Source organism: Cryptomeria japonica, chromosome 11 (assembly GCF_030272615.1).
Source record: "Cryptomeria japonica chromosome 11, Sugi_1.0, whole genome shotgun sequence".
NCBI classification, from domain to species: domain Eukaryota; kingdom Viridiplantae; phylum Streptophyta; class Pinopsida; order Cupressales; family Cupressaceae; genus Cryptomeria; species Cryptomeria japonica.
The window spans coordinates 202,584,025-202,610,469 of record NC_081415.1 but is presented as its reverse complement, the minus strand read 5'-3'; the positions used below and the strand labels follow the sequence as shown (position 1 = coordinate 202,610,469).

Genomic DNA, 26,445 nt, shown 5'->3' with positions numbered 1-26,445 from the left:
ATTGAATTTTTATAGAAAGAAGTCTCTTGCAATTGATTTGTGAGTTGATAGTCCCTAATTCCAAAGAATTTACATAAAGGGACATTACAGCCTATGATAAACCAATATGAGAGCAAGTATTTATAATGATTATATTGTCACATACTAAGAGTGATATTTACAATGAGAGCAAGCATTTATAATGATTATATAGTCACATACTAAGAGTTATATATACTGAATCTTCTTTCAAATTCCCTAGTACACATGAACCTAATAATTAAGTACATAGGTCTATAGCTCTATGTTTATTCAATCCTAACTCATCTTACATGTTGTCCTAATTTCTTTTCTAAATTGTAGCATCTAAGAAAATGCACAGCAGAAGTTGGGTGAATGTTGATTGGTTTTTGATCCATGTGCACATCCAACTAACAAGGAAATATAATTAGGAATAATTATTGGTGTCAAATTATCATCATATATACTGTTAATATTGGATATATATTTGGGTTGGTTCAACTCTAACTCCCTAGGATTCTGGCTAATTGTAAACATCTTCTTGGTTTTTTACTGCATTGTTTTTTAATATGCAATTAGATTATATTTTAAGTTTCCATTTGCAGTTATCATTGGATTGGAAAGTCAATGATTATCAACTTATGAACATAATAAAGTTCTAAACTTTTATAGGATTTCTCATATAGATGGCTCTCAATATGAACCATACTAATATTTATAATATACGATGGCTAATGCATATTGTATGTTTTCTGTTGACACAATTTATGTTTGCATGGTACTTGTAGAGCTAGCTTTCCCCAGTCATTTGCACTGGAGGCTTTTGTACAATGTGAAGGGGACGCTCGCTTCAGGCGCCTTTGTCAAGCCTTTCTATATTCACCATCATCATCAAATATACTTGAAGTTCAGGTTAGTGCTTAATATGTTGCATTAATATGGTATGCATTGAGTTTACACATATGCTTAGGAAGTTCAATGTTAAAGCATCTACTCTTTTTTAGTATCACATGTTTTTCTTTCTTTGCTATTGTGTGGTACTGTACAATAGGACCTCTTTTTTGTGTGTTGAATATGAAGCTCAGATCACTCTATAAATACATTGTACATCAATCAATGTTTACAGTTGTACAACTTTTCTCTTCTCACTTATGCAATAGGAGCAACTATTTGCAATTGGCCACCTTTATTAGCAGAAACAATATTCCTTTAGTAAATTGGAGCTTGGCACATATCTAGTTGCCGACACATCCAAGAGATTATGAAAACCATTTCTGCAGAAATCTTCACAAGTCAAGTTGTCCTCAATACAAATGGGCACCAAGTGGAATTTTTTAGCCATTGATTAGTGTGTGACTATAGTTTTCTGCAAGATGCATTTAAGATTGAAAGGCAAGAGAAGAATCTTTGCTGCTACCTAGTTGGGGAGTCGAGCCACATATTGTATTCCATGAACTTCAGTAATTAACTAATTATATGATATATTTGTCTATATAAATATTTAACATTTTCTTAATACAAGGTGATCGCATCTAGGGAACTCTTCGAAGCCTGAATGTGCTTAGATAAGATGGAAACTTAGATATTCTCAGTTTAAGCAACTCGACTCAGAGTTATGAGTCACGGAGCTGAGAAGGTGTCACCAACTAATGGAGTAGTGGAACCTTCATTAAAATGTTCTAGATTTGAATCTGATAGCACTTTCTTCTCGTGGATGTCAAGGCTCTGTACCCTAAACAATGTTTTGCACAAGCAGAAGGGATGAGTTTGAAGTAAATTCTGTTGAAAATAAAATTGAGACACATATGGTGGAAAAATATCAACTGACTGAGATTGTTGGCGAGATTGTGTTAAGATGGTGCATTTTAGGCAGCATAAAAGTGCCATCAATTTCAAGTGTCCATGGTTAACAGTAGGCTACAGTGGTCAGTGATCAGATTCCAAGAACAGTGTGGGTATGAGTGATCTTGTTATCTTCTGTAATGTCAGAGTCAGGAAAGCCATCAAGTCTCGTTAAACATTAAACCAGTGTGCTGGGAAGAAAGTGTCTTGGTGAAATGGGTAAAGCTTTCTGTAATTGTTTTTTTTTGCTTTTTACCTCTTGATGTAATAAGAGTGGATTTTGTTCATGATGGTTGCCTGTAGGAAGTAAATCTGTCTTATATTTCTTTGCTGTTCCAAACATTTAACCAAAGTAGCTATTTTTACTATTCCAGGCATCTAAGCTACTGTACCTTTGCTTTTGTAAACTCAACATTGCAGCAAGCGTTTAAGTTTAGTTTGTTCTAGTCATCACTGATGAGTAATAGTATAAAAAGAAGAAATGAGAAGTGACGCACATTGGGAGACTGACCAAATTTGGAAAAAGTATCATTGATAAGATATTCACATAATTTAGGTTCCTATCTTAGAAGTGTATAGAGATGGCCTCAACACAATTAAGACAACTTAATTCATACAAAGTGGGGCCCATACTCAGGTTAAGAAATAAGCTCAGCTGCGTGGAAGGAAAAGGAGTTGACTGTATGTGTTTGAGAAAATACACCAGCATTTGTGGTGAAGTGTCTTTTCCAAAGAAGGTAAGCTCTCTTCATGTCAGTGGAAAACCTCCTAAAAACACATAATGGATCCCAACACCTTCCTATGTCCAAGGTGGTTTAATGTAATGACACCTCAAAATCCGTACACTTTGAAAAAGAAGAATTGTTCAAGATTCTATTACATATTAATCTCTTTGCATTTCAAGACTAGGTCATTGACCATATTGCTTGATTACGTTAGCAACCAAGCTCATACCTTTATGAGTAACTCAAACCATTGAGTTCATTTGCCTTACACATACAATAGGTATAACGTCTTAGATTAATTTCAAGATCTTATTGGAGATGTCTTTTGCGCCATTGTAATTTTTAGTGAAGTTCACCAACTTCCAACTTTAAATGTTCAAGGTCATCACCTCAATTAGTTATTGATGCTTGCTTAGATGCCTTGGATGTGATTGATTTGCAGAAGGAAGGTATACCAAATGTTATGATGGAGGAACTTAACTCAGTCTTGGCTAGATTCATTGAGTATGCAGCTAGAGAGAGGGATGCAGGCCAAAATCTTCTTGAAGATTCCCTACTTGATGACTAGTCATCATCCCATTGGACCTCCTTTTTTGATTCTACTTTTTGATATAAACTCTAATTAGGGCAATGTTGGCATTATCTCGACCCCTGATTATAAATGAATCGTGGCCATTCATTTCAGTGGGAGACTATATAAATCCCACTCCTCTCATTTGTAAGAGAGAGGTTTTTGAGAATTGTCGCCTATATGTTGCTAAATTGAATTCAATCATTGAAACTTGGTGATTTTATTGATTTTTTGAAGCATTGTGTGGCCCTTGCACCTCCAAATTTAGATTAGAATTTATTTCAAGTATTTTTAGTTGAATGAAAGAAATTGTTGAGTTCATTCATATGAAATTCGTTTTTCCATACCACTAGCTTCTTGCTGATTGTAAGTTTGCCTTGTGTGGTCAACTGGAATCAAATTTGGACTTAACTTCAATTTGTGCTTGCTCATTGATATGCATCTAATTGATGGTGTTAGTATGAATTTGAACATTTATTAATTACCGTAGATGATAGCACTAAGCTTGTGTAGAGTTGTTCTCTGATGACAAAGCCTTGCCTAGTTGAATTTCGTTGAATCATTCACTATCTCTTGTATTCTAGGTTTAAGATAGGATTAGAATAGAACTTCTAAACCCTTCTCTTTTGCATTTTATTTGAAAATCTTTGTTAGAAGTAGATCAAGAGCTCATTTGCAAAATCATAAGTCATTTGAAATCATTGGCAAACCTTCTCCCATTCATGATAAGTTTGAGTCTTCAAGAACAATTGTGTAAGTTTCTTTGTGTAAACAAAAAAATCACATTCGCCATTGAGTTACCCACATGTCAAGAACCGATATTAGAAATCTTGGAATCGTCTTAGTTGATCAGATATTTAGCATCCGAGGTGATTTTGTTCAAGAGAGGGTAAAATACTTTGGTATTTTATTCTGTGTTAGAGGTGTCTAAAAGACACATAAACATGTAGCTCCCTCTAAAATCGGTCTTACAAATGTGACAACCACAATCTTTTATCCTTCGTATTTTTCTGTTTATCTTTTTCCAGGGCTGTCACAAATTGAAGAAGAGTTTTCTTGGAATTAAAGGAGCCTTTTGCATAAGTTTTTAGAACTTCGAAGGGGCATATAAATGGATTTTTGAGTCTGTCCCCCTTCACCCAAACCAACCACACCCTGATGAATCCCCAAGTTGGCTTTCATTTCTTTCTTCCATTTCATCATTCCCACTACTCTCACTATTGCTGCCCATGTTTTATTTTGTGAATCAATATGCAAGAGAAATCGGGAAATTGAAAATAGAAAAAAAAACCATACTTTTCATCCTTTAAACTTTGAAGAAAATTGAAAAAAAAAACAAAAAACAAATGGAAGATTAACATACCTCTTTCATTTCTCTTGCTAGTTGCTACCTTGCTCCTCACCTTTGCTGCTAATCAATGCTGGTTTTTCCAACTGCACCCTGAAACCCTGCTGGCTTGTCTTTCTAAATTGGCTGCAAAATTTTTTGCATGTTCATATACAGTCCTCTTTTTTTTTTTTTTTGTATTAGTGCTTTTAGAAGGGTGTTAGGGTCTACAAATAAAATTTTAAATTATTTTTTTCAATGGTTTACCCTTATTTCCTAGAATGTTGACCTACAATTGCGGGACGGCTAGCCTTTCAGGCAACATCTCCTTCCTGTCTCGGCATATCGGTGATGTTTCGCAGAAGGATCAATCAGAGGGACTTCAAGGTTCTGTTATGTAGGATCTCTACTCGTGGATAAGCACCAGTGGTCGTTGTGTTTGCTGTTTTACAAGGGGCCTTATGTACTTTCAAAGAAAGCTTGTTCGTGCAACTACTTTTCGATGAGGAACTGGATTCTCCTAATACTAACTGATGTTCAAAAAGATCAAAAGATAAAGGTTTTAAGGAGAAGAGACTAAATTAATCCTAAGAATGACTCAATGAGGACTAGTCTAGGTAAAACTCTACCAATTTCAGTATTGCCAAAAGATTACAACTCCACTGGAATTGGTGCGATCTTCTAAGGGGATTCAATGATTTCCCAATCATCAATAGGATAGATACTATCAGTAAGATACATATCAATGCTTCCAACAATGATTGAACTCTCAAACAGTCTTAATGTCTCTAGTTGACCACATAGGGCGTACTTACAATCAGTAAGGAGCTAGTGGTTTGGATTATGAGTTTTACCAAAGATCAAACACAACATTCGTCCTTCAATCTTAAAACCTAAATGCTATCTCTACTAAGAGTGATTCAAGAAGATAAACAACCATGAAAATAGCCACAAGGATTGCAATAAAACACCATAACTTCAATATTTCGTTGATCTCATAGCCGAATAAAACAACAATTGTTCAACTTTCTCTCTTCACTACTTATTTCTTTGCTGCTGGCAATATTAAACTTATTTCTCTTTTTTGATTATAACTCTCTCTAACTCTTTAAAATGAAATGAGTGAGGGCTTATATAGCACTCTCAAATACAATGAACAACCTGGATCAAAAGAAGATCAACGGTTGAGATTTTGACACTTAAACCCTAATTAGGATTTGTTACAAAAAGTCCCCATTTAGATAAACATTATCAATCCATAGCCAATAGGAATTGGCACAAATAACGAGGAAACATAGGCCAATGGGAATAAAGTTGCCACATCATCTCATAACAACTTTTCATCTAGGATTTTGTTCCCTTTTCTATTTTCTTTTCTGGCATATTCAATGAATCTGGACGTAATCCCCTCAATCTCAGCAATGGGAATCTCATGAAGATTCTTCATCCTTTCTTCCAAGTGGAGGACTTGATCAAAAGCTGTGAGAAGGGTCGTCTCCCATCTAGGTTCTAGCTCTTTTGTTTTCTCAATCAGGAACATAGTAGCATACATCTGATCTCGCTGCTCCTCTGTGACCATGTTCTCCTCCTTGCAAAAAATGATCTTGATCCTGTCTTCCAACTCTTGGACATCCACATCTGTCTCAATCTCAATCCTTTTGTCAAGGATCGTACACAATACATCAAACACCTTGTCTTGAATAGGGTGGATGGTGCCTTCAACTCAGCTGCATCTAGTATTGATGTCTTAAAAAAAAACTTCCTTCATCTGGAGTAAAGTTGACCATTGCATAAGACTGTGAGTCCCTCCATCCATTATCTTATCTTGTGCTAAAATCTGTCTCGACGTCCTCCTTATTACTTGCAAGACCAGGATGACAACATCTCTAGTGTGAGCGAATGCATCCACAGTTATCAATAGATTATGAATGATCTCAAGAACCTGGATAGCTCGATGGACTGTCTTCATCATTCTTGTTGCAAATTCAATGGCTACCTTATAAGATTCATCAATCCAAGAACTCATGAGTTGAGCTAAGTTCTTCATCCTTTCGGCCTCATTTACTGATTCGGGAGGAAGTGCATGCAAAGGTGACATTGCTGGATCTTGTCACCTTAAATGTTGACTAAGGTGACCAAAATAATTCCTCCAAGCACTAACCTCTTTTTCTAGCTTCTTATTCTTTTCCATTTCTTCTTTGAGTTTGTCATTAAGTGCTCTCACTGAATCAGTTGTTTCTTCCATGGCTTGCTCAGAGGTAAGTGGACCAAGATCAAATGTCTCTAGATCATATTCTTCTGCTAGAATCTCATCTTCATACTTGTTCACCACTGGTGTAGCTATCTGTACCTTTCTGGATCCTGCTTCATCTCTAATTACCTTTGACATCTTTGTGGCCTTCTTCTTTTCTATCTCTTCATGGGAATTTCCTATGAGACTTTCCAAGTCGAATACTTGTTCTTCCTCTTCGACCACAACTACCCTTGTCAGTCTTTCTTTTAGCCAATCTAGAATAGAAGACTTTCTTTCTCTTACTTGTATTTCCTTAGGCAGGGGTTTATCTTCTCTGAAGGGAGATGTTGCTTCATCATCATTCCTTCCTTCTTGTTGTTCATTAGCACCAACCTGGATAGATTGACTTGATGAATGCTGAGGTGTTTGTCCTTTACCTTGTTTATCATTCTGCACCATGGATTCCATAAACTCATCAATCTCATACACTATTTGTCTTTGATCTTCTCCTTGACTTGTTTCTTTTTCATGCCTAGAAGACGTACTCGGTGGACGATCAGGATTCACCTTTTGTTTCTTCTTGGAAGGTTCTCTCTTCTTAGGTCCTTCCTTTCTCTTCGATCCCTTGGAATGAGAAGCATTCTCACTCACACTTGCTTCTCCTTCCTCTGTTCTTGTTTCCAAGGTGAATGTCATGGCTACATTATGCTCCTTCAACTTTTGATGCTGTACGTCCACCCATCTGCAAGTGCAATTTAAAACAGGATCCATCAATCCTCTTAGGTCTGCAACTTCCGGCTCATTCCAATCTATCTTCACCTCTTTATCCTCCTCCTCATAAGACGATTGGAGATATCTACCACTGTCTTGGGCTTGATCGGCTACTCTGTAAACTTTACATTTCCTGATGAGATCCAAGGATAATATGGAATGCATCTTTCTCTTCACCTCCATATCATTCTGGACATTCATCCAGAAGTCCTCCACTTGAAACTCATGTTTGTATTTCTCCCCAACTGTCTCTTCCATGTGACCATGAGGATCAAAATTCTCCCTTGAGGCAAAGGATGTGAATGAATATAAAGATAAGTCCTTGTCTGCATCCTCCGTGGCTTGAGAATTAGGACACACTTCAATTGAATTTCCTAGTAGAATGGAAATGGTGTCCCCGTAGAATAATGTGAATGAATTTCGGTTGAGGTAGCAATGTGATGTATTCGTTCATGTTTATAACGTTGTTGGTCCTAATGATAATTGTGATTCTAGCAAGACGATAGCAAGTGTTAGCTTGTTTACCAATAATCAAAGCATTGATGGATATTTAAATAACGCCTAGAATGAGATGCATTATTCTTTTATAAGTGGTTAAAGCAATGACTAAAATTTCCGTGTTGCAGTCTCTTATAAATTCATTTATGCCTTAAAGAATACATATACATCTTCTACCTTTGCTTTCTTGCAGGCTGGAATACATACCTCACAGAAGAATATTTAGTGTCCAGCCATTTTTTAAATACACGTAGTTTTTAGTGACTATAAGATCATGTAATATGTATTAAGCAATTCTGAGGAAATTTTTTAGAAATGACTACATAGAGCATGCGCTGTAAAGAGGCTCTGTCTGGTTTGTCATTTACTTTTCTGATTTGTGTATCTGAATTGCTTTATTGTCTCTGATTCTCATTATTCACCAAAATTTTTAGCTTAAGGAATTAATTGTTGTTGTTTTCCTGCCAGCCTGTTGTAACAAACCATCTTGTGATCAGAGGCAGTTACCGCACTCTAACATTGGTTGTCTATGGAAACACTGCTGAAGAACTGGGGCAATTTAGTGTGGAATTCGATTTGGATAATTCTTTGGCGAATCTAGTACGTTCCCATGCAGAGGGTAAGATTGAAGATCTTCCTTTAGCATTGCAGTCTTTCAAACCAACATTTGAAGAATCCATATCTTCAGTGAAAAGATTGCACCTTAATATAAAGCCTCAGCCATCAATAGAAGTTAAGGAAATCCTCAATTTGGGCATCAAGATTCTTCAGACATGTGTTGATGAAACGAGTGCTCAAACTCTAACTGGTAGTCTTTTGTTGGCGGTGTCTCCCTATCTCTTGCATGAATTTTCAGCCGTTGCAGGAAATGACAAACACAATGACATCATGCAATATAATGTAAAGAGTCACCGACAATTTTCAACAAACTTGGTCAAAGTTAAAATTGAACTCTTGGACCTATATAGAAAGCTTGGTTCAAAGACAAATGATATGCAAAGTGGAATTTCAGAACATTTTGAGTTGGATGATCACATGCAACCAGTTACAGAGGGTCTAGTTTTGGATATTTTCCAGCAGTGTTTTCAATTTGATAAGGATCTTGTCAGTGATGGTATTTCCATAAATAGTCAGGTGATTAGCCAAACTATAATCAGATATGTTATCTTGTACGTCCTATGCTGTTCTATATGTCTGACGATATTGTAGCTGATATTAACTTTCTTATTCTACTGCCCTTAACAGATAAGTAAATTGGTTGCGGGATTGAGTATGGTGCACCTACTGTGCACAGATACAGAAGGTTGTTGCCAATTTGTAAAGGCAGGCGGGATGCAGTATCTTATTAATGTTTTACAACATGATTTGGGTAGATCAACCAGTACAACCTTGCTAGCATTGGGAGTTGTTGAACATGCCTGTCGCTATGCAGTTGGTTGTGAAGCCTTTTTGGGATGGGTGCGACGTAAAGGTGAAAGTGTTCCAACAGGTACTAGTGAAGGCTACAGTACTCTTTTAAAGTTACTGCTACAGAGGCCACGCCACAGTGTTGCCTGTCTTGTCACAAAACTTCTACACCGTTTGCGGGCATATGAAATCATGGTTAAGTTTGAGGTATTGTCTCTCCCTTTGAAAGTGACTATGTTTTTATTTTTCTGTCCAACTGTTACTTTGATGTGGCATTGTTTACTTCGGTTTGCAGTCTACAGTTGGGTCCTTGTTGGAGAATCTTTCAGCTAATTCTAAAGTTTCAGAGTCAGGCATAAAGGCTCTTGTTGAAGCCAACTCAGAAATAAAAAGGCTCTTGGTTAGCATCCTTTCTATCAGTACTCCCTTTTTGTGAAATGCTGCAGTGTAAATATCTGTTTTATTCAAGTCACGATAATCATTGAATTCAATTGCAGAAATTGTTGAACCTTCGAGAGCCTACTGAGGATCCATCACCCGTAGCACATGCCAAGCGACTACTGCTAGATCAGGACGATGACGTGCTTCCATATAAAACAACAGTTGGCTTAATTGGATCTTCTAAGTATTGTGTTGCTCAGAGAGACATGGATTCTTATTTGCTTTCTTTGTTAAAGGTACTGTCTATGTCCTTGATTGTTCAGAAATTTTGTTGGTATTGATGTTAATGCCCTAGAAAAATATAATGTCCAACTAAATTCAGCATATATAATTTAAGTGTCTTGAATTATATTTGCAAAGTTGCAAGCATTTTGAGAGCTTTTTCACCAGACAAAACTAACTCAAATTTTCAAACTAGTTTATTGAACTTATTTCACACAGGTCTGTAGGGAACATTAGTTGAATCTCTACTTTAGGAAGCGCTAAAAACAACATACTTTCAATAACTTGAATGGTCAAGTTCAATAATTTTTTTGAATTTCAAGTTTTATCAGAGCATCTCTCTAAATTTTTTGTTGTTGATTTGCTTGAATCAACTGTGGAGCATGTTCTAGGTTATGAATTGTGTTTAGCAAACATGCAATAACCATTTCATATTATCCGTAAGATTAAATGAATTTAGACAATGCATACAAACAGCCAAAAGTTTTCAGTAGCTCTGGAAATGATGTTACATTGAATAAATCAAATATGGTTCTCATGCGATTTTTATTCTAAATCTGAGAAATACCTCTCTCTGAAGCAGTAGAGTAACACACGAACTGAGAGATAAGTAAGGCTTGCTGTCACCAAATGATTACTATTCCTGATCATTATTATTATGAACATTTCTTATGGCAAGGAATCATCTGCCATGGAAGTTTGTCTACTGATTCTGGGTGATTGTTTGTTCTCTTCAAAAGGCAAGTGAAAAGATGCAACTCTTATAATATGATGTATACATATCTTCAAATAATTGGACAAGCTGTTAATGCAAACCTTTTTGGAAAATATTGAATAATCCTATTAAAGCTATAAAATAGGTTTTGGTATAATTAATTGTTTCATCATTATTTTTGAAAAGCATGCAATTATTGAGCAGGATTTTTCTGGTTTGGATTTGATTTTGATCACTTGATAAAACTCAAAACAAGGTTCAGTGCAAAATAACAACTCAAAATAATTGAGAGTATGTTTGAAAAGTAGATTTTTTCTAATTTTTTTTTTTACGGTGATACTTGAAATCCACATGAAATTATAGGAACTATTTAATAAATTCACACTATTATAGTAATTCTAATGTATTTTTATATGTATATGATGTTTCATACTGTATATAGCAATACTAATGCATATTTACATGTATATAATGATTTTTACTGTATAGTGTTATGCTTTTTAATTGTTTTTTTAATTATCATGTTAAAAAAGAGAAGCTAGAGTGACACAATAGTTCCAAATCAATATCAAGATTGTAAAGTATATTCAATTTCTATTGAAGAACAAGTTAAATACTAGCAATGCTATGTGATTGCAATTTATAATTTTGTGTCTAACAATTCTGATTTATTTATGTGCAGACTGTGGGAGAGAGCATAGAAACAATAATCGTTTGGGGAATTAATCGGCAAAACAAAAGTATAAGATTTTTTCAAAAAATCGGGAAAAAATTGGGAAAAAATCGGATATACAAAAAAACATAAAAAATTGCAGAAAAACAATCAAAAACTACTTTTTTAATATATTTTAGGGTATTTCCATGGCATAGAGATATTGTAGGCAAATAAAATAGACACTTGAAAACATGAATTGCAGGAAATAGATTTTCGTTGCTTATATTCATATCATTGATTACGTTCCACAAAATATACTACACCATAAATAATATCTAGATGGTGATAGATGTCAAAATGTCAATTACAATATAGTTTGTGACTTTGAACAAAGTCAACCTGTAAATTAAGTACAAAATTCCAAAATCTCAAATGTAGGCAATGACATGCTAGAGGGTAGGAGGCCCTGATGATGAAGCTCCTAGGCAAGAGCCTGTCCTAATTCCTTCAACCCATTCAGGACGAAAGTTGGCTTGCCTCATGATATCAAAATCTTCAGACACAAGCGGACGATCAGCAACAACATAATCATCATCAACATCATCATCATCATCATCAGCATCATCAGCAGCAATCAACTGGCACTCTGGATATATCTCATCGAGGTCAATTGGCAAGCATTCCTCAATAGTTCCTGATTTTGCCCATGTAGAAATTAGTGTTTCCCTTACAAATGAAAAATCAATGAATAGTGAATACAATTCAAAAAACTGCAACTATATATTAATATTCTCACCTTGAGCTTTCCTTATCTTCAAGCGGAGGTTGTGATTAACAAATACCAAGTCATTCAGCCGTTGTTGTGATAGGCGGTTGCGTTTCTTAGAATGTATGTGTTCAAACACACTCCAATTACGCTCACAAGCTGATGAGCTACATGGTTGGCTCAAAATACGCATCGCCATCCACCTTAAATTTGGTATTTCATCTCCAAAAGAAGCCCACCATGCAGCTGAAAAACACATTATATGGAGATGATATTGTAAGACTAAGAATATCTTATAATCTTAACAAACTTAGTGGTTGGCAAAATAAAGAGATTGTCAAAAGTTTATAGAGTCTACCTAGTTGAATTGTCTTTCTGCTTTGTATAGCAGCCCTAGAAGAGAGAAAGCCCTTAGCATGCTTGTACATTTCTAGCTCTATCATAGCCGCATCAAATTTTTCCAAGTCAGGAAACATTTTTTCCATGCACTTGAAGAAGCCTTGTTTGATCTCAGCATCAATTTCTAGGAAGTCAGTCTTATAGAATAACAGAGGATTGAGAAAATATCCTGCAACATGGAGAGGAGTGTGCATTTGTCCATCCCATCTCCTATCAATTATGTCCCACAACGGCATATACTTATCCCTGTTATTTTCCAGCTTACTCTTTATCACCTCCTTGGCCCTATCCATGGCCTCATACACATATCCCATGGGGGGTTTATCTCCATCCACTAGTCTCAAGACTTTTACTAAAGGCTCTGAAAATTCTACAATTTGTTCAATAGATTCCCAAAATGTGGTAGAATACATATACTCTGCCACTGCTATGCCATTTGCTTGAGTTGTGAAACCAGACTCCATCCACTCAGCTGAAACAAACATTCGCCTCAAATTACCTTTTTGTTCACATAATGTTTGTAATGCAAGGAAATATGTTGCAAATCTTGTCACTCCTGGTCGAACTAGCTCCTTGCCTCCTGTGAAAGAGCGCATTATAGCCAAAACCCTTGTGTGATTATAAATAAATTTGGTAACCTTGTGAGCTTTCTGAAATGCCGCCTTAACCCATTCAATTTTTCCAATGTCCTCTAGGGTTAGATCAAGGCAATGTGCTGCACATGGTGTAAAAAACATGGAAGGATATTTATCTGTCAGAAGTCTCCCTGCAGCAACACAAGTAGCAGCATTATCTGTGATAAATTGAACCACATTTTGTGGCCCTACATCTGTAACTACCACGTCATACATCTCAAACAATGCATTTGTGGATTTCATCATATTAGATGCATCCACAGATTTCAAAAAAACAGTGCCAATCTCACAAGAGACAAGGAAGTTAATGAGAGTTCGGTTCCTTCTATCTGTCCAACCATCTGACATGATGTTGCAACCAGTTCTAGCCCACTGCAATCGATGTTGTTTAACAACATCTTGAACATCCTCTACTGCATCTTTCAGCATACCAACCCTTAATGATTCACAAGATGGGGCTTGAAACCCAGGACCTACAGCTGCAATAGCATCTATCATGGGTTGCCAATATGGATTTCTGGAAGCATGGAATGCCGTGTGAGAGGAGTACCAATAATTAGCAATTGCCTTCTTTGCTTGTTCAGTGACAGTTTTCCTCCATCCTGTACTCTCCAAAGTGGTTTGTGATCCTGCTGTGGTACGAGGTTGGAAGAAAGCATTAGTGTTTCCTCCACCTGTGTTTGGTCCACGTGCTATAGAATTATGTGTCGACCCAGATTCCCTGAAACTCCCATCTTCACCATCCTCCTCACCCAAATGGTTCGTCCTGGGATCTGCAGAACTAGAACCTAGTTCAACCCCAATTCTTGCCTTTTTGGCCTTACTCTCAGCAATCCCGTCAAGAGATTGCTTTGCCTGATACGAGACATCTGCAGGGCATGCCTTGCATATCACGGTGTTATTTCCTCGTTCTTTGGACAAATGCCATTTGAAACCATAAATTCCACCACTGATCTCTTCTAGACACCAATTGCACTTGACCTTCGTGCTACTCGGAACTGCTGAGCAATGTGTCCATGCAAAGTCTTTTTGACGCGGCATTATCAAGAATCAGATCTGTAAAAACATTACACTCAATCTTAAACTTTTGAGGGATCTATGGTTGGGCTTGTGTAGAATAATTGCATTTTAATTACATTGACATGGGAAATTGGAAACCTAAATGTAATTGAATTTCAAGTTTACACCAATGGTATACTTCAATTATTTCTCAATTCATGGGAAATTAAGCCATTGAAGAAGAATTTCAGACCCACTAGAAACAGCAATACATTCTTCTTAACCTTATATACAGTTAAATTATACTTTTTGGGAAGACAAATTTCTGTCCAACAGTAAAATATATACAGTATATATTTTATATTCAGTATATCTTTCTGAGTACTTATATATTTTATATTCAGTAATGTTCAAATTAGTTATACTAGTAAATTTAAGTTAATTAGTTAAATAAGTAATTTTATTTGAACATGTGCTTAGGCTAGGGGTTGATTAGTTAACCTGTTATATTAAAGTTAACTGTTATATTAAACTTAACCTGTTCTATATGTAACTATATACTAACATATTGTTAAATTTAGCTGTTAAATTTATTAGTATATATTTTCAGTATATTAAATTTAAGCGTATATATTTAACATTATATTAAATTTAACTGTATATAAATATATACAGTTAAATTTAATATACTGTTAAATATATACTAAATTTAACTGTATATAAATATATACAGTTAAATTTAATATACTGCTAAATATATACAGTTACTAAATTTAATATATTGAAAATTTATACTAATAAATTTATACAGTATATTAAATTTAACTGTATATTAAATTTAATATACTGTTAAATATATACAGTTAAATTTAAAATACTGTTAAATATATACTAAATTTAACTGTATATATTTAACAGTATATTAAATTTAACTGTATATAAATATATACAATTAAATTTAATATACAGTTAAATTTAATATACTGTTAAATATATACAGTAAATAAATTTAATATACTGAAAATATATACTAATAAATTTATACAGTATATTAAATTTAACTATATATATTTAACAGTATATTAAATTTAATATACTGTTAAATATATACAGTTAAATTTGATATACTGTTAAATATATACTAATAAATTTAACAGTTAAATTTTAACAGCATGTTAGTATATATGTAACAGTTAAGTTTAATGTAACAGTATATTAAATTTAAAAGTTAAATTTATTAGTATATATTTAACTGTTAAATTTAATATACTGTTAAATATAATTCTATGAAACAAACTAATAAACTAAATTAAACTATATTTATTATATAGTTTAACTGTTAAATTTATTATACAATATACAGTATATTTAATAGTTAATATTTAACTATTAAATATACTGTATATTGTATAATAAATTTAACAGTTAAATTATTAAACAGTATATTTAAATTTTAATATATTGTTAAATATATTTAACTGTTAAATTTAATATAACAGTATATTAAATTTAACTGTTAAATTTAACAGTATATTTAACAATTAAATTTAATATACTGTTAAAACAAACTAAGAAATTAAATAAAACAGACTAAGAAATTAAATAAAACGAACATAATATTAAATAAAATCTATAAAAACAAAATTTGTAAAACAAAAATTTAACTGTAAATACCTGGAAGGCTCGATGAATGCAGTGATGGCTTGTGGCTTGGTGATCCCTCTGCGCTAAACTGTAAGAAACAGTCCGGCTTGGTGATCTTCTTCAATCACCGTAATAGACAATCAATCTCGGAAAATCGGAAGCCCGATTAATGACGAACATGGACTTCAAATTTCCCATCTGCAAACTTTGGACGAAAAACAATAGGGAGGCGGCGTCCATTTGTAGATTTTTCTCCGAAACTTTGGCACCTTTTTCGTGTTTTTAGGGTTTTCGTGCAAATAATTGCGATTTTTATTTTTTCCGATTAATCGGCAGATATTAATCGGGCTTAATCGTGTTTAAACGGGAAAAAATCGTTGACCCGCGGTCAACGCGTATTTCGCGATTTTTTCGGGGAAAAAATCGCGACCCTCTGCGATTCTCGATTAATCGCGATCGATCGCGATTTTTTCCCGATCATTGCTTCACTGGGAGAGAGATCATTTTAATATTTTTCTATGTCTTCTCCAAATGAATTCAATTGGTATATATATCATTTAGGCAACCGGTCAAAAGGTGTATTGACCTTTTAGGCATGACCGATCAATGCACCCATTGATTGGTGCCTTTTCAATATACTTTTGTTTTATCTCTTAACACAATGCTATTTACATAATGGATCGGTTCACATATAACCCCGATAAACATATTGCATATCATAATTTGGATCGGTGCCTTAATTCACCCGATAACCAAAGTGCACATTGTATATTTGAATCGGTGCATATTTCATTAATTAACTAAAGTGTTTTACCAAGCAATGAAGCGGTGCTTGTTTACACCCGATAGCAAATACTGAATCGGTGCTTTATTAACAACAACATTTAGTTGAGGTTCGATGCACATAATATGTTACTGGGTTTTAACAACCCAATAACATATCAATATGTATTATAGCAATCGAATGAATACCATTATTTTATAGCAATTTATCATGTTTCAAATCAGTAAGCAAAATATAAATGATAATAGACATATATGAGTATGGTTTACTTATCTTGCAGGAGCTACAATGCATTAACACTCCCTCTTAGCTCTGGAAGATAGGTAACCTGCATCACATTTCTCTTTCATAACCAAGATAATGTCAGTCATCAAAATCTATATCATGTGAAATATCATCAAAACATATGATATGAAAAATAAAAGAACATCACTTGAGCATGTTATATAAACTATCACCTAAGCATGTGATACAAATATTTATCAAGATATCACCTAAACATGTGATATCTGTATTGCCTAAACATGCAATACTTTTAAGGATAATCCATATGAGAAGTGTTAAGTTCTCATCATATCCAAGTTGTGATAAGTGCAATAACATTTTATAAATGTTTCTCACAACACAGTCATGACACATCCATGACTTACCAGAGATCTAACATGATCATTGGTTGAGATATCACCTAAGCACGTGATATCAGTATTGCCTAAGCACGCAATACAAGGATAACCATATGAGAAGTGTTTAAATTCTCATCATATCCAGGTTGTTATAAGTGCAATAACATTTTATAAATGTTTTATCACAACGTAGTCATGGGACATCCATGACTTACCAGAGATCCAACATGATCGCTGGTTTGACTACCATAAGATCGTCACCTTATGATGTCCACATACAAGTGTTCAGTATCTGAGAGATTGTCACCTCTTAGATATGAACACAGGTGGCAAAAAAACCAAAGATTTGTCCAAACATGACAAAGAATTTTACACATTAAACATCTTAAATATATGTAAGTATAGATTACAAAGCAGATTACCTTTCTATCATACCTAAGCCCTTTCTGAAGTGATCAACCTTCACTTTGGAAAGAGGTTTGGGCAGAATATCTGCAGTCTGATCTCCTGTACACACATATTCTAATTTAATCACATTCCTGTCAACCATATCTCGCACATAATGGTATGGAATCTCAATATGTTTGGACCTGTCATGAAATACTAGATTTACAGAGAGTTTTATGCAGCTTTGATTATCACACTGAATAACTGTAGGTTTCATAGGTTCTCCAAACAATCCCACCAGCAACTTCCTAAGCCATACTGCCTCTCGGGCAGCCATGGAAGCTGCAATATATTCAGCCTTAGTGGAACTCTAAGCTATTGAAGATTGTTTTCTGCTGATCCAGGATATCATGGCTGAACCTAAACTGAAGCAGCACCCTTAAGTGCTCTTTCTGTCAGTCACACTGCCAACCCAATCTGAATCTGTAAATCCATGTAGGTCTATGTCAATTTTCTCATATTTAAGACCAAGCTTTAGAGTACCTTGTAAGTATCTCATTATATGTTTTACTGCAACCAGGTGTATCTCCTTAGGTTCACACATGAACTGACTTAGAGCATTAACAACATAACAGATATCTGGCCTTGTATTTACCAGACACATCAGGGACCCAATCATCTGCCTGTATTGAGTAGGGTCAGTGGGTTTTGACTCTGCTGCTGCTTCTTTAAGTTTATGGAAGTTGGTTTCCATAGGAGAGGTCATGGGCTTGCAGTTTATTATTCCGAATCTCGTCAATATGTCCAAGGTGTACTTCCCTTGGTTCAGTACAATATTATCAGGATTCTGCCATACTTCCAATCCTAGGAAGTAATGAAGAAGCCCCAAGTTCTTCATATCAAATTCTGTGGATAGATCTTTCTTGCATTGATCTATTAGGTGATCATTTCATGTGATTAATAAGTCATCAACATATAAAATCAATATTAGCATATCACCTTTATTTCTTTTGAGGTAGAGATTAGGATCTGCATCATTCTTAGAGAAACCTAGCTTTGAGAGATAGGTGTCAATTCTTTCATACCAGGCCCTGGGAGCCTGTTTGAGCCCATAGAGAGCTTTCTTGAGTCTACACACATGAGACTCTGCATCATGAATTTCAAACCCTTTAGGTTGCTCTAAGTAGACTTCTTCTGAGATCTCGCCATTTAGAAATGTTGTCTTTACATCCATCTGATGTACCTTCCACCCCTTTGCTGCTGCAATGGCTAGTACAACTCTTACTGATGTATACCTGGCAATAGGTGCAAATGTCTCTTCATAATCTATTCCTTCCTTCTGTGAGAACCCTCTAGCTACAAATTTGGCCTTGTGTTTTTCAATACTGCCATCTGCAGCATGCTTGATTTTAAACAACCATTTAGAAGACACAACAGATTTCTTGGTTGGGCTAGGAACAATCTCCCAAACATCGTTCTTCATAATGGACTGATACTCTTCAGACATGGCATCTTTCCATGCTTGATGTTTGAGTGCATCTGATACATTATTTGGTTCAGCTTTAGAGAGATCATTCATAAGGGCAACATAGTTGGTGAACTTATTAGGCCTCTTGCTTTCCATGAAGGTTTTTGAAGGAGCAGCGAATTTTTGAGCTTCTGCTACAGTTTTGGTGGCCCATAGTGGTCTTTTCTTGAGTTTTTCTATAGGTGGGTTTTGTGTTTCACCTATAGTTTCCTCAAGATACTCCCTCTGAAGCTCAGGAGTAGGATCTTCTAGTAGGTTAGGAGTAGGATTATAGATTTCAAGTTCTATTGTATTTTGGGCCCTTTTGAAGGCTAAATCTTCTTCAAAGATTACATCCCTACTGAGTTCAATATTTTTCTGCCCTTGTACATAGATTCTGTAAGCTTTAGAAGTTTCACTGTACCCTACAAGTATTCCCCTTTTTCCAGATGGCTCTAGTTTTAGTCTTTTCTCTTTAGGTACATGTATATAGACAAGACACCCAAATATCCTAAGGTGGCTGATATTTGGCTTTGTTTTGGTAAAGACTTCCTTAGGAGTTTTATCTTCAAGGTGTGAATGAGGACATCTGTTTTGTATGTACACAGCAGTGCTAGTTGCTTCTGCCCAAAGATTCAAGTTTAGATTTTGATCTAGTATCATAGCTTTGACAGCTTCTACTATGGTCCTATTTTTTCTTTCAGCTACTCCATTCTGTTGAGGGTTATAAGGTATTGTTAACTCCCTCTTAATCCCAGAATTTTTACAAAAATCTTTAAATTGTTCTGATGTGTATTCCCCCCCATTGTCAGTTCTTAGGGTTTTAATTTTGTTTTCTGAGAGGTTTTCTGTTAAAGTTTTAAACTCTTTAAATCTACTTAAGATCTCTTCTAATTCTTTACATTTCAGAAAGTAGATCCAAGTCTTCCTAGAGTAGTCATCAACAAAAATTACATAGTACAAGAATCCCCCTAGAGAGGGTACAGACATAGGTCCACATACATTAGAATGAACTAATTCCAAAACTTTGCTAGTTTTCCTAGTACTATTCTGAAATGCACTTTTGGTATTCTTACCTAGGGCACATCCTTTGCATGCCTCTGAATGATATTGCTTCAACTTAGGTAGACCTGTGACAAGGTTTCCCATAGTTGACAAAGCTCTATAATTCAGATGGCCTAATCTTCTGTGCCACATTTCATTTGCATTAGTGGCTTCATGGATCAAGGCTAGATTGGGCTCTGTGCATAGCTCATACAAATAGCCTTGTCTTTGACCAATGACCTTAGCGTTCTTGATGGAGGATTTCTTTGGCCAAGCCAACACCTTGTTTTCCATGAAGGTCACTCTGTATCGTTGATCTTCTAGTGCTGATATGGAGATTAGATTTCTTCTGATGCCAGGAACATATAGTACCCCTTCAAGTCGTAATGACATGCCTATCTTTAGTTTGATGGTGCAGGTTCCAATTCCTCTAACTGGATGTGATGAATCATCTCCGATGGTCACTTCCTCATCATCCTCCTCTATCATGGAGTCTAGTACTTCTCTAAAACCGGTGATGTGTCTGGATGAACCACTGTTGATCACCCATGAGTTAGATTTGTTTGAAGCATGGCTTGTAAGTGCTGAGTAGAGGACATAGTTCTCAGAGTCATTTTCTCTTTTGGATTTCCTCACTATGGCAAATGTGGCTTGCTTTCCTTTCTCTGGACATTTTGCAACATAGTGTCCGAATTTGTCACACCTATAACATTGAACATGTGATAGGTCTTTCTTTGAAGTGTTCTTGCCTTGATAAGCTTTTCTCTTCCTAAATTGCTTCTTCTTGTACTTCTTATTAGTGTTTGAATTTAGGACTTGCAAGTCTTCGTCTATATTCTTCTATTTTATTCCTACCTTGTTCAATCTTGATTCTTCTTGTAGACAGTCATCTCTTAATCTTTCAAACTTGGGATATTTAGACCTAGCACTGATGCCTTGGACGAATGTGTTCCATCCACTAGGCAACCCATCTAGAGCAATGAGTGTTAACTCTTTGCGTTGGATCTCGTATCCAAGGGAAGCTAAGTCATCTCTTAGGCTTGATGTCTGCATAAAGTAGGAGTTAATTGTCTCCCCTTTGTTCATATTGATATAATTGATCTCTCGTTTCAATGCCAGAGTACAACTTGCATTTGATATCTCAAATGTCCTTTCGAGTGCCTTGAACATTTTATAAGCCGTCTCATACTTTTTAATGATGGGCATTATGTTATTTCTTACTCCATCCACTATTATTTTAATAGCCTTTTCATTTCCCTCAATCCATGTTGATTTGTCAGGTTCATCTTCTGGCTGTGCATTTTCAGTTTGAACATATGAATCAACTTTGTTTTCTCTCAAAATCATTTTGATTCTAAACTTCCAAGCTCAAAAATCTTCGCTACCTCCGAGTCTATCTTCGAATCTGATAGCGTTGGCCATTTTAGAAATGTGATGTAGTTTATAACTTTGTCCTTGAAATTATCCAAATCGAATAGCCTTAGGTTCGATTACCGTGGCTTTGATACCATGTAAAGTATATTCAATTTCTATTAAAGAACAAGTTAAATGCTAGCAATGCTATGTGATTGCAATTTATAATTTTGTGTCTAACAATTCTGATTTATTTATGTGCAGACTGTGGGAGAGAGATCATTTTAATATTTTTCTGTCTTCTCCAAATGAATTCAATTGGTATATTTATCATTTAGGCAACCGGTCAATAGGTGTATTGACCTTTTAGGCATGACCGATCAATGCACCCATTGATCGGTGCCTTTTCAATATACTTTTGTTTTATCTCTTAACACAATGCTATTTACATAATGGATCGGTTCACATATAACCCCGATAAACATATTGCATATCATAATTTGGATCGGTGCCTTAATGCACCCGATAACCAAAGTGCACATTGTATATTTGAATCGGTGCATATTTCATTAATTAACTAAAGTGTTTTACCAAGCAATGAAGCGGTGCTTGTTTACACCCGATAGCAAATACTGAATCGGTGCTTTATTAACAACAACATTTAGTTGAGGTTCGATGCACATAATATGTTACCGGGTTTTAACAACCCGATAACATATCAATATATATTATAGCAATCGAATGAATACCATTATTTTATAGCAATTTATCATGTTTCAAATCAGTAAGCAAAATATAAATTATAACAGACATATATGAGTATGGTTTACTTATCTTGCAGGAGCTACAATGCATTAACAAAGATGACATTTGTTTCTGATATGAAATATCCTTAGTTACAAATTTATAACATTGTCTGGAATATGCGTGAGAAGCATTAGTGTACTCAAAATGCATGTGGTAATTGAAATTTGAAACTAGAAAGAAGTAATTTCAGTTGTCACAATACTATGTTGTTTGATTTGGTTCATCCTTGGAGAATTATTATATTACCAAGGCATTCAAAACTTAAATAATTTGGTGCATCCATGGGGTCCAGGGCATTCATCTTTGCAATTATATTAAGGAAGCTACTTGCAGCATTACAACAATATTGTAATGTTGCTATAATGGTCATCTTAGTCGTTTAGTTTCTTTTTAAAATGTTTCCTTTCTTGTTTTTGTTTTCGATTGTTTCCTTTATGGAAAGATCCTCTTGTAATTTTCTATATAAGGAGTATTCCTCTTATTTGTTTAATAGAACAATCAATTATCATTTCATGGTATTAGAACTTAGGTTCCTTATTGGCAAATTTTTTTAATAAAAAAATCTTGGCTGGCTTATCTAGAAATTTTGAGGAAAGTTTTGGAAGCTTTTGATTTTTTATAAATATCATGGGTATTTACTTGGAATTTCTTCAAAAGATTTAAAAAAAAATAAAAAAATTTGTATTCTTTTCTTGAGAAAATTTGAGGGTTTTTGAAAAACGCCTCAAAGGGTTTCTTCCTAAAAATCGTGAAGATCAAATCATGGATTTTCTTCAAGGGTTTGTGAAAATTTGATGGTTATGAAAAAGAAATTGCGGGCCTGTGAGTGTAAATCACAGGTTTTTGTTTTTCTTGAGATTGCAGTTCTTTTTGTTAAAACATGGGATGCTTTTTTTGTTGAGAACACGAGGAGGTTTTATTTTATTCCATGTCACCTCTATTTTATTCTGCTGCTCACATGCGATGGGTTTGTGTTGGTGTGTTTTTTATGCACGCGCAACTCGGAATATAATACCTAGATATATCCTATTCTCTGTTGATCAAAATCTTCTATGTGCTAAACAGATGGATTGTGTGATCACAAAGACGACTCCAAGGTTCCAGATTCATGTGGATAGTCTCAGTTGGTTCATTGTGATATGCTGGTAATCTCAAGGGGGACTTACACAATTGTTCAAGGAGTGAATCAATCAAAGGATTCTGTTGGTTGCCGACACTTGTAACTTTCTCCTTTTTGAAATATTTTTGCAATAATTTCCTTTCAATCCTACTTCTACTAAGACTTGAAAAAAAGGGGGCAAAAGGGAGGGTTTAGTATGATAATTCTAACCCCAAGCTAATCCTATGAACTCGGGAGACAAAATTTGCGTAAGTGGAATTTAAAACCAATTCTTGTTTCGTCAAATTCAACAACTACACAAGAACGGTGCTATCTTCTAAGGAATTCAAAAGATTTTCATATCACTGATATTCACCAAAATTTTGAACAATGTATAGTAATAGAAGTTAAGTTTTCATTTATTAGTTCAAGCTAACTTTGCACAATAATCGAAAATCATCCAATTATCAAAAGTATGAACACATGCATTCCACATTAAGCAATTCTATCAAATTCTTCATTCAATCTGTCAACTTGAAAAATAAAATCTATTCTATCGAGAGCCAAGAAACCATGCTAACTTGCAAAAGGAGACAAAATTCACCAACAATTGAACAATGAATAATGTCTTAGCACTTAAGAATTATCACTACAACAATTTCTCAGAAATCTCTCCCTTTATAAATCAGAGGAGGGGGGTTTATATAGACACCCCATTACAAAGCAATGACCCAGATTGATCCAAGATCAACGACCAAGATTAAAACATTAAAGCCCTAATTAGGGTTTATTACAGTAGTTATCCAAAGTGGGCCAACGAGAAATAAACAACCATCAAATCCATCTTTCTTCTAGACGTGGGCATTTCTTTCCTTTTCTTTGGCAACAAATTCAATGAACCTAGTCAATATGGGGCCGAGCTCTTCCATTGGGACACTTTGCAAAATATCCACCTCATCTTCACATGTGGTAAAAGTGGTTATCCAATCTATTTCTAGTTTTCAAAAACCATCCTCAATGGACGGAAATGAGGATGCCTTGTTAAAATGTTGCTTCTGAATTGGATTTGTAAAAGTGAAGAAGTTGCTATGAACTTTGGCTTTCTATGTCCATGTCCTTGTCTCAGACTGCTTGGATTGTTTCTTCTTTTCTTATCCTTTCCTTGAAGTCTCCGAGGTTCACACGTCCAAGGTTGGTATCCTCAACTCTCTTCCTTTCTGCCACGATCTTGGACTCTTAACTTTGAACTTTGTGTGTGTCTTTCTAGAAATCCATCCTTGAGTTGACATCGACCACCTGAAAAGTTTGAAGGAACTTGATGTTGATTGCCTGCCTAGAGTGCAAAGTTTGAAGGAATTTTCAAAGGATCAATCTTATCTAACACATGAGATTCCAAGCATTAGACTTAGTAAAATTTTGGAAATTGGAGCGTTTGCCCCTAAAAGCATAAAAAGCAAGAGGATTTTAAATAAAACTTGAAGAATCTGAATTGAAATTTCTCTTGGAAGTCCAGAAAATTAGAAACTCCAACTGAAAGTCTGAAAGAAATTTGGAATTTTGAATGAAAATCTGCCTTCAACCCTTAGTAAACCTGGGAATCTTGACGAAATCCCTCAAATTGTGTAAGGAATTACTTTCAACTTTGTCTTCAAGTGTGAAAATTGGTTTTGAAATCCTCTCGGAAGATGTCTTGGAAATTTGTACTTTCGAACTTTTTCAACACATCACCAAATTTTATAGAGTTTTGAACCTTTTCAACACTTAGGCATTCCATATGCTTGAGCGGAGTTGATGTTGGGTCAAATAATTTCTCTTATTCCCAAGGTGGAATTAACATTTGGACAAGGAATTTTGACTATCCTTGGGCAAACTTGGCACTTGAATTCCACTTTTTTTTCAATCCACAAACACTTAGCCGAATTTTCCTTCATCTTTCTTGAACATATTTGCTTCTTGCTTGAGGAATTTCCTTGACACTTAGCCAAACTTCCAAATTTTCCTCCAAGGTTTCAACACTTAGGTGAATAGCCAAACTTTCAAATTGTTCTCCAAGGTGTCAATACTTAGGCGAATTTCATGTTGATTTCAACCTTTTTGCTTTAATTTTTAGCTTGTTTTAATCCACCTATACTTAGCCAAATTTCTCCTTCTCTTCATCTTGGGTGGACCTTGCACTTGGATAGGATTTTTCATGCCAAAACACTTAGCTAAATCTTCTCTTCTTCACATTGGGCGGACTTGATGTTGACTTGGAAACTTCACCCTTCCCTAGGTGGACTTCACATTTGGTTGGGAATTTTGCCACAAGGCTTGGGCAAATTTCATAGCTGATCAAGAAATTTTCTCCTTGTTTAGGCGATCTTCATAGCTAGTTAAGGAATCTTCTTCATTTGCAAGGTTGATTGAACACTTGACTACGAAGATTTCTTGGTTTACAAGGCTGACTTAGCGTTTGGATAGGAAAATTTCCAGAACTTCACCTTGCTTTACCACTTTCTTGCAATCTATCAAGACTTAGCCATATTTTCTTTCATCCTCCATGGGCGGACTTCACCTTGCTTTGGAAATTTTCCATTTTGGAGGGTGGAGTTCATGTTCCATTAGGAATTTTCCTCACCAAGCATGGCGGACTTTGCTTGCTCCCAAGGAATCTACCCTATGTCTTGGGCGGACTTGGTCTTGGAGCAAGGAATTTTTGATGATGTTGGAGCAGACTTCATATGTTGATGAGGAACTTTTTCATGTCCCAAGGCGGACTTCATGTGTCAATGAGGAACTTTTTCATGTCCCAAGGCAGACTTCATCATGAAACAAGAAATTCTTCCATGGATAGGCATTCTTCATGATTTGAACAAGGGATTTTCTCGATCCAAGTTCCAGAATTAGCCAATTTTTAATTAGCTTTTGGAAATTATCCTCTGGATTCGAAAGTGATTCCACACTTGGTTTATTTTGGATGAGTTCTCCTGACTTGACATTTTTTTTGACCCA

The 26,445-nt window shown here is 35.2% G+C and overlaps 1 protein-coding gene across 3 annotated transcripts in view; it reads left to right on the top strand.

Moving 5' to 3' along the window:
* The window catches only part of LOC131041338 (protein virilizer homolog), a 204,525-nt gene that overhangs the window by 37,311 nt on the left and 140,769 nt on the right, over positions 1 to 26,445 (top strand). For all 3 annotated transcript variants that reach the window (XM_057974388.2, XM_057974383.2, XM_057974393.2), the window contains 5 exons: positions 789 to 912; positions 8,436 to 9,101; positions 9,213 to 9,581; positions 9,670 to 9,774; positions 9,872 to 10,051. In XM_057974388.2, coding sequence (XP_057830371.2) covers positions 789 to 912; positions 8,436 to 9,101; positions 9,213 to 9,581; positions 9,670 to 9,774; positions 9,872 to 10,051 — 1,444 coding nt within the window. The remainder of the gene's footprint in view (positions 1 to 788; positions 913 to 8,435; positions 9,102 to 9,212; positions 9,582 to 9,669; positions 9,775 to 9,871; positions 10,052 to 26,445) is intronic.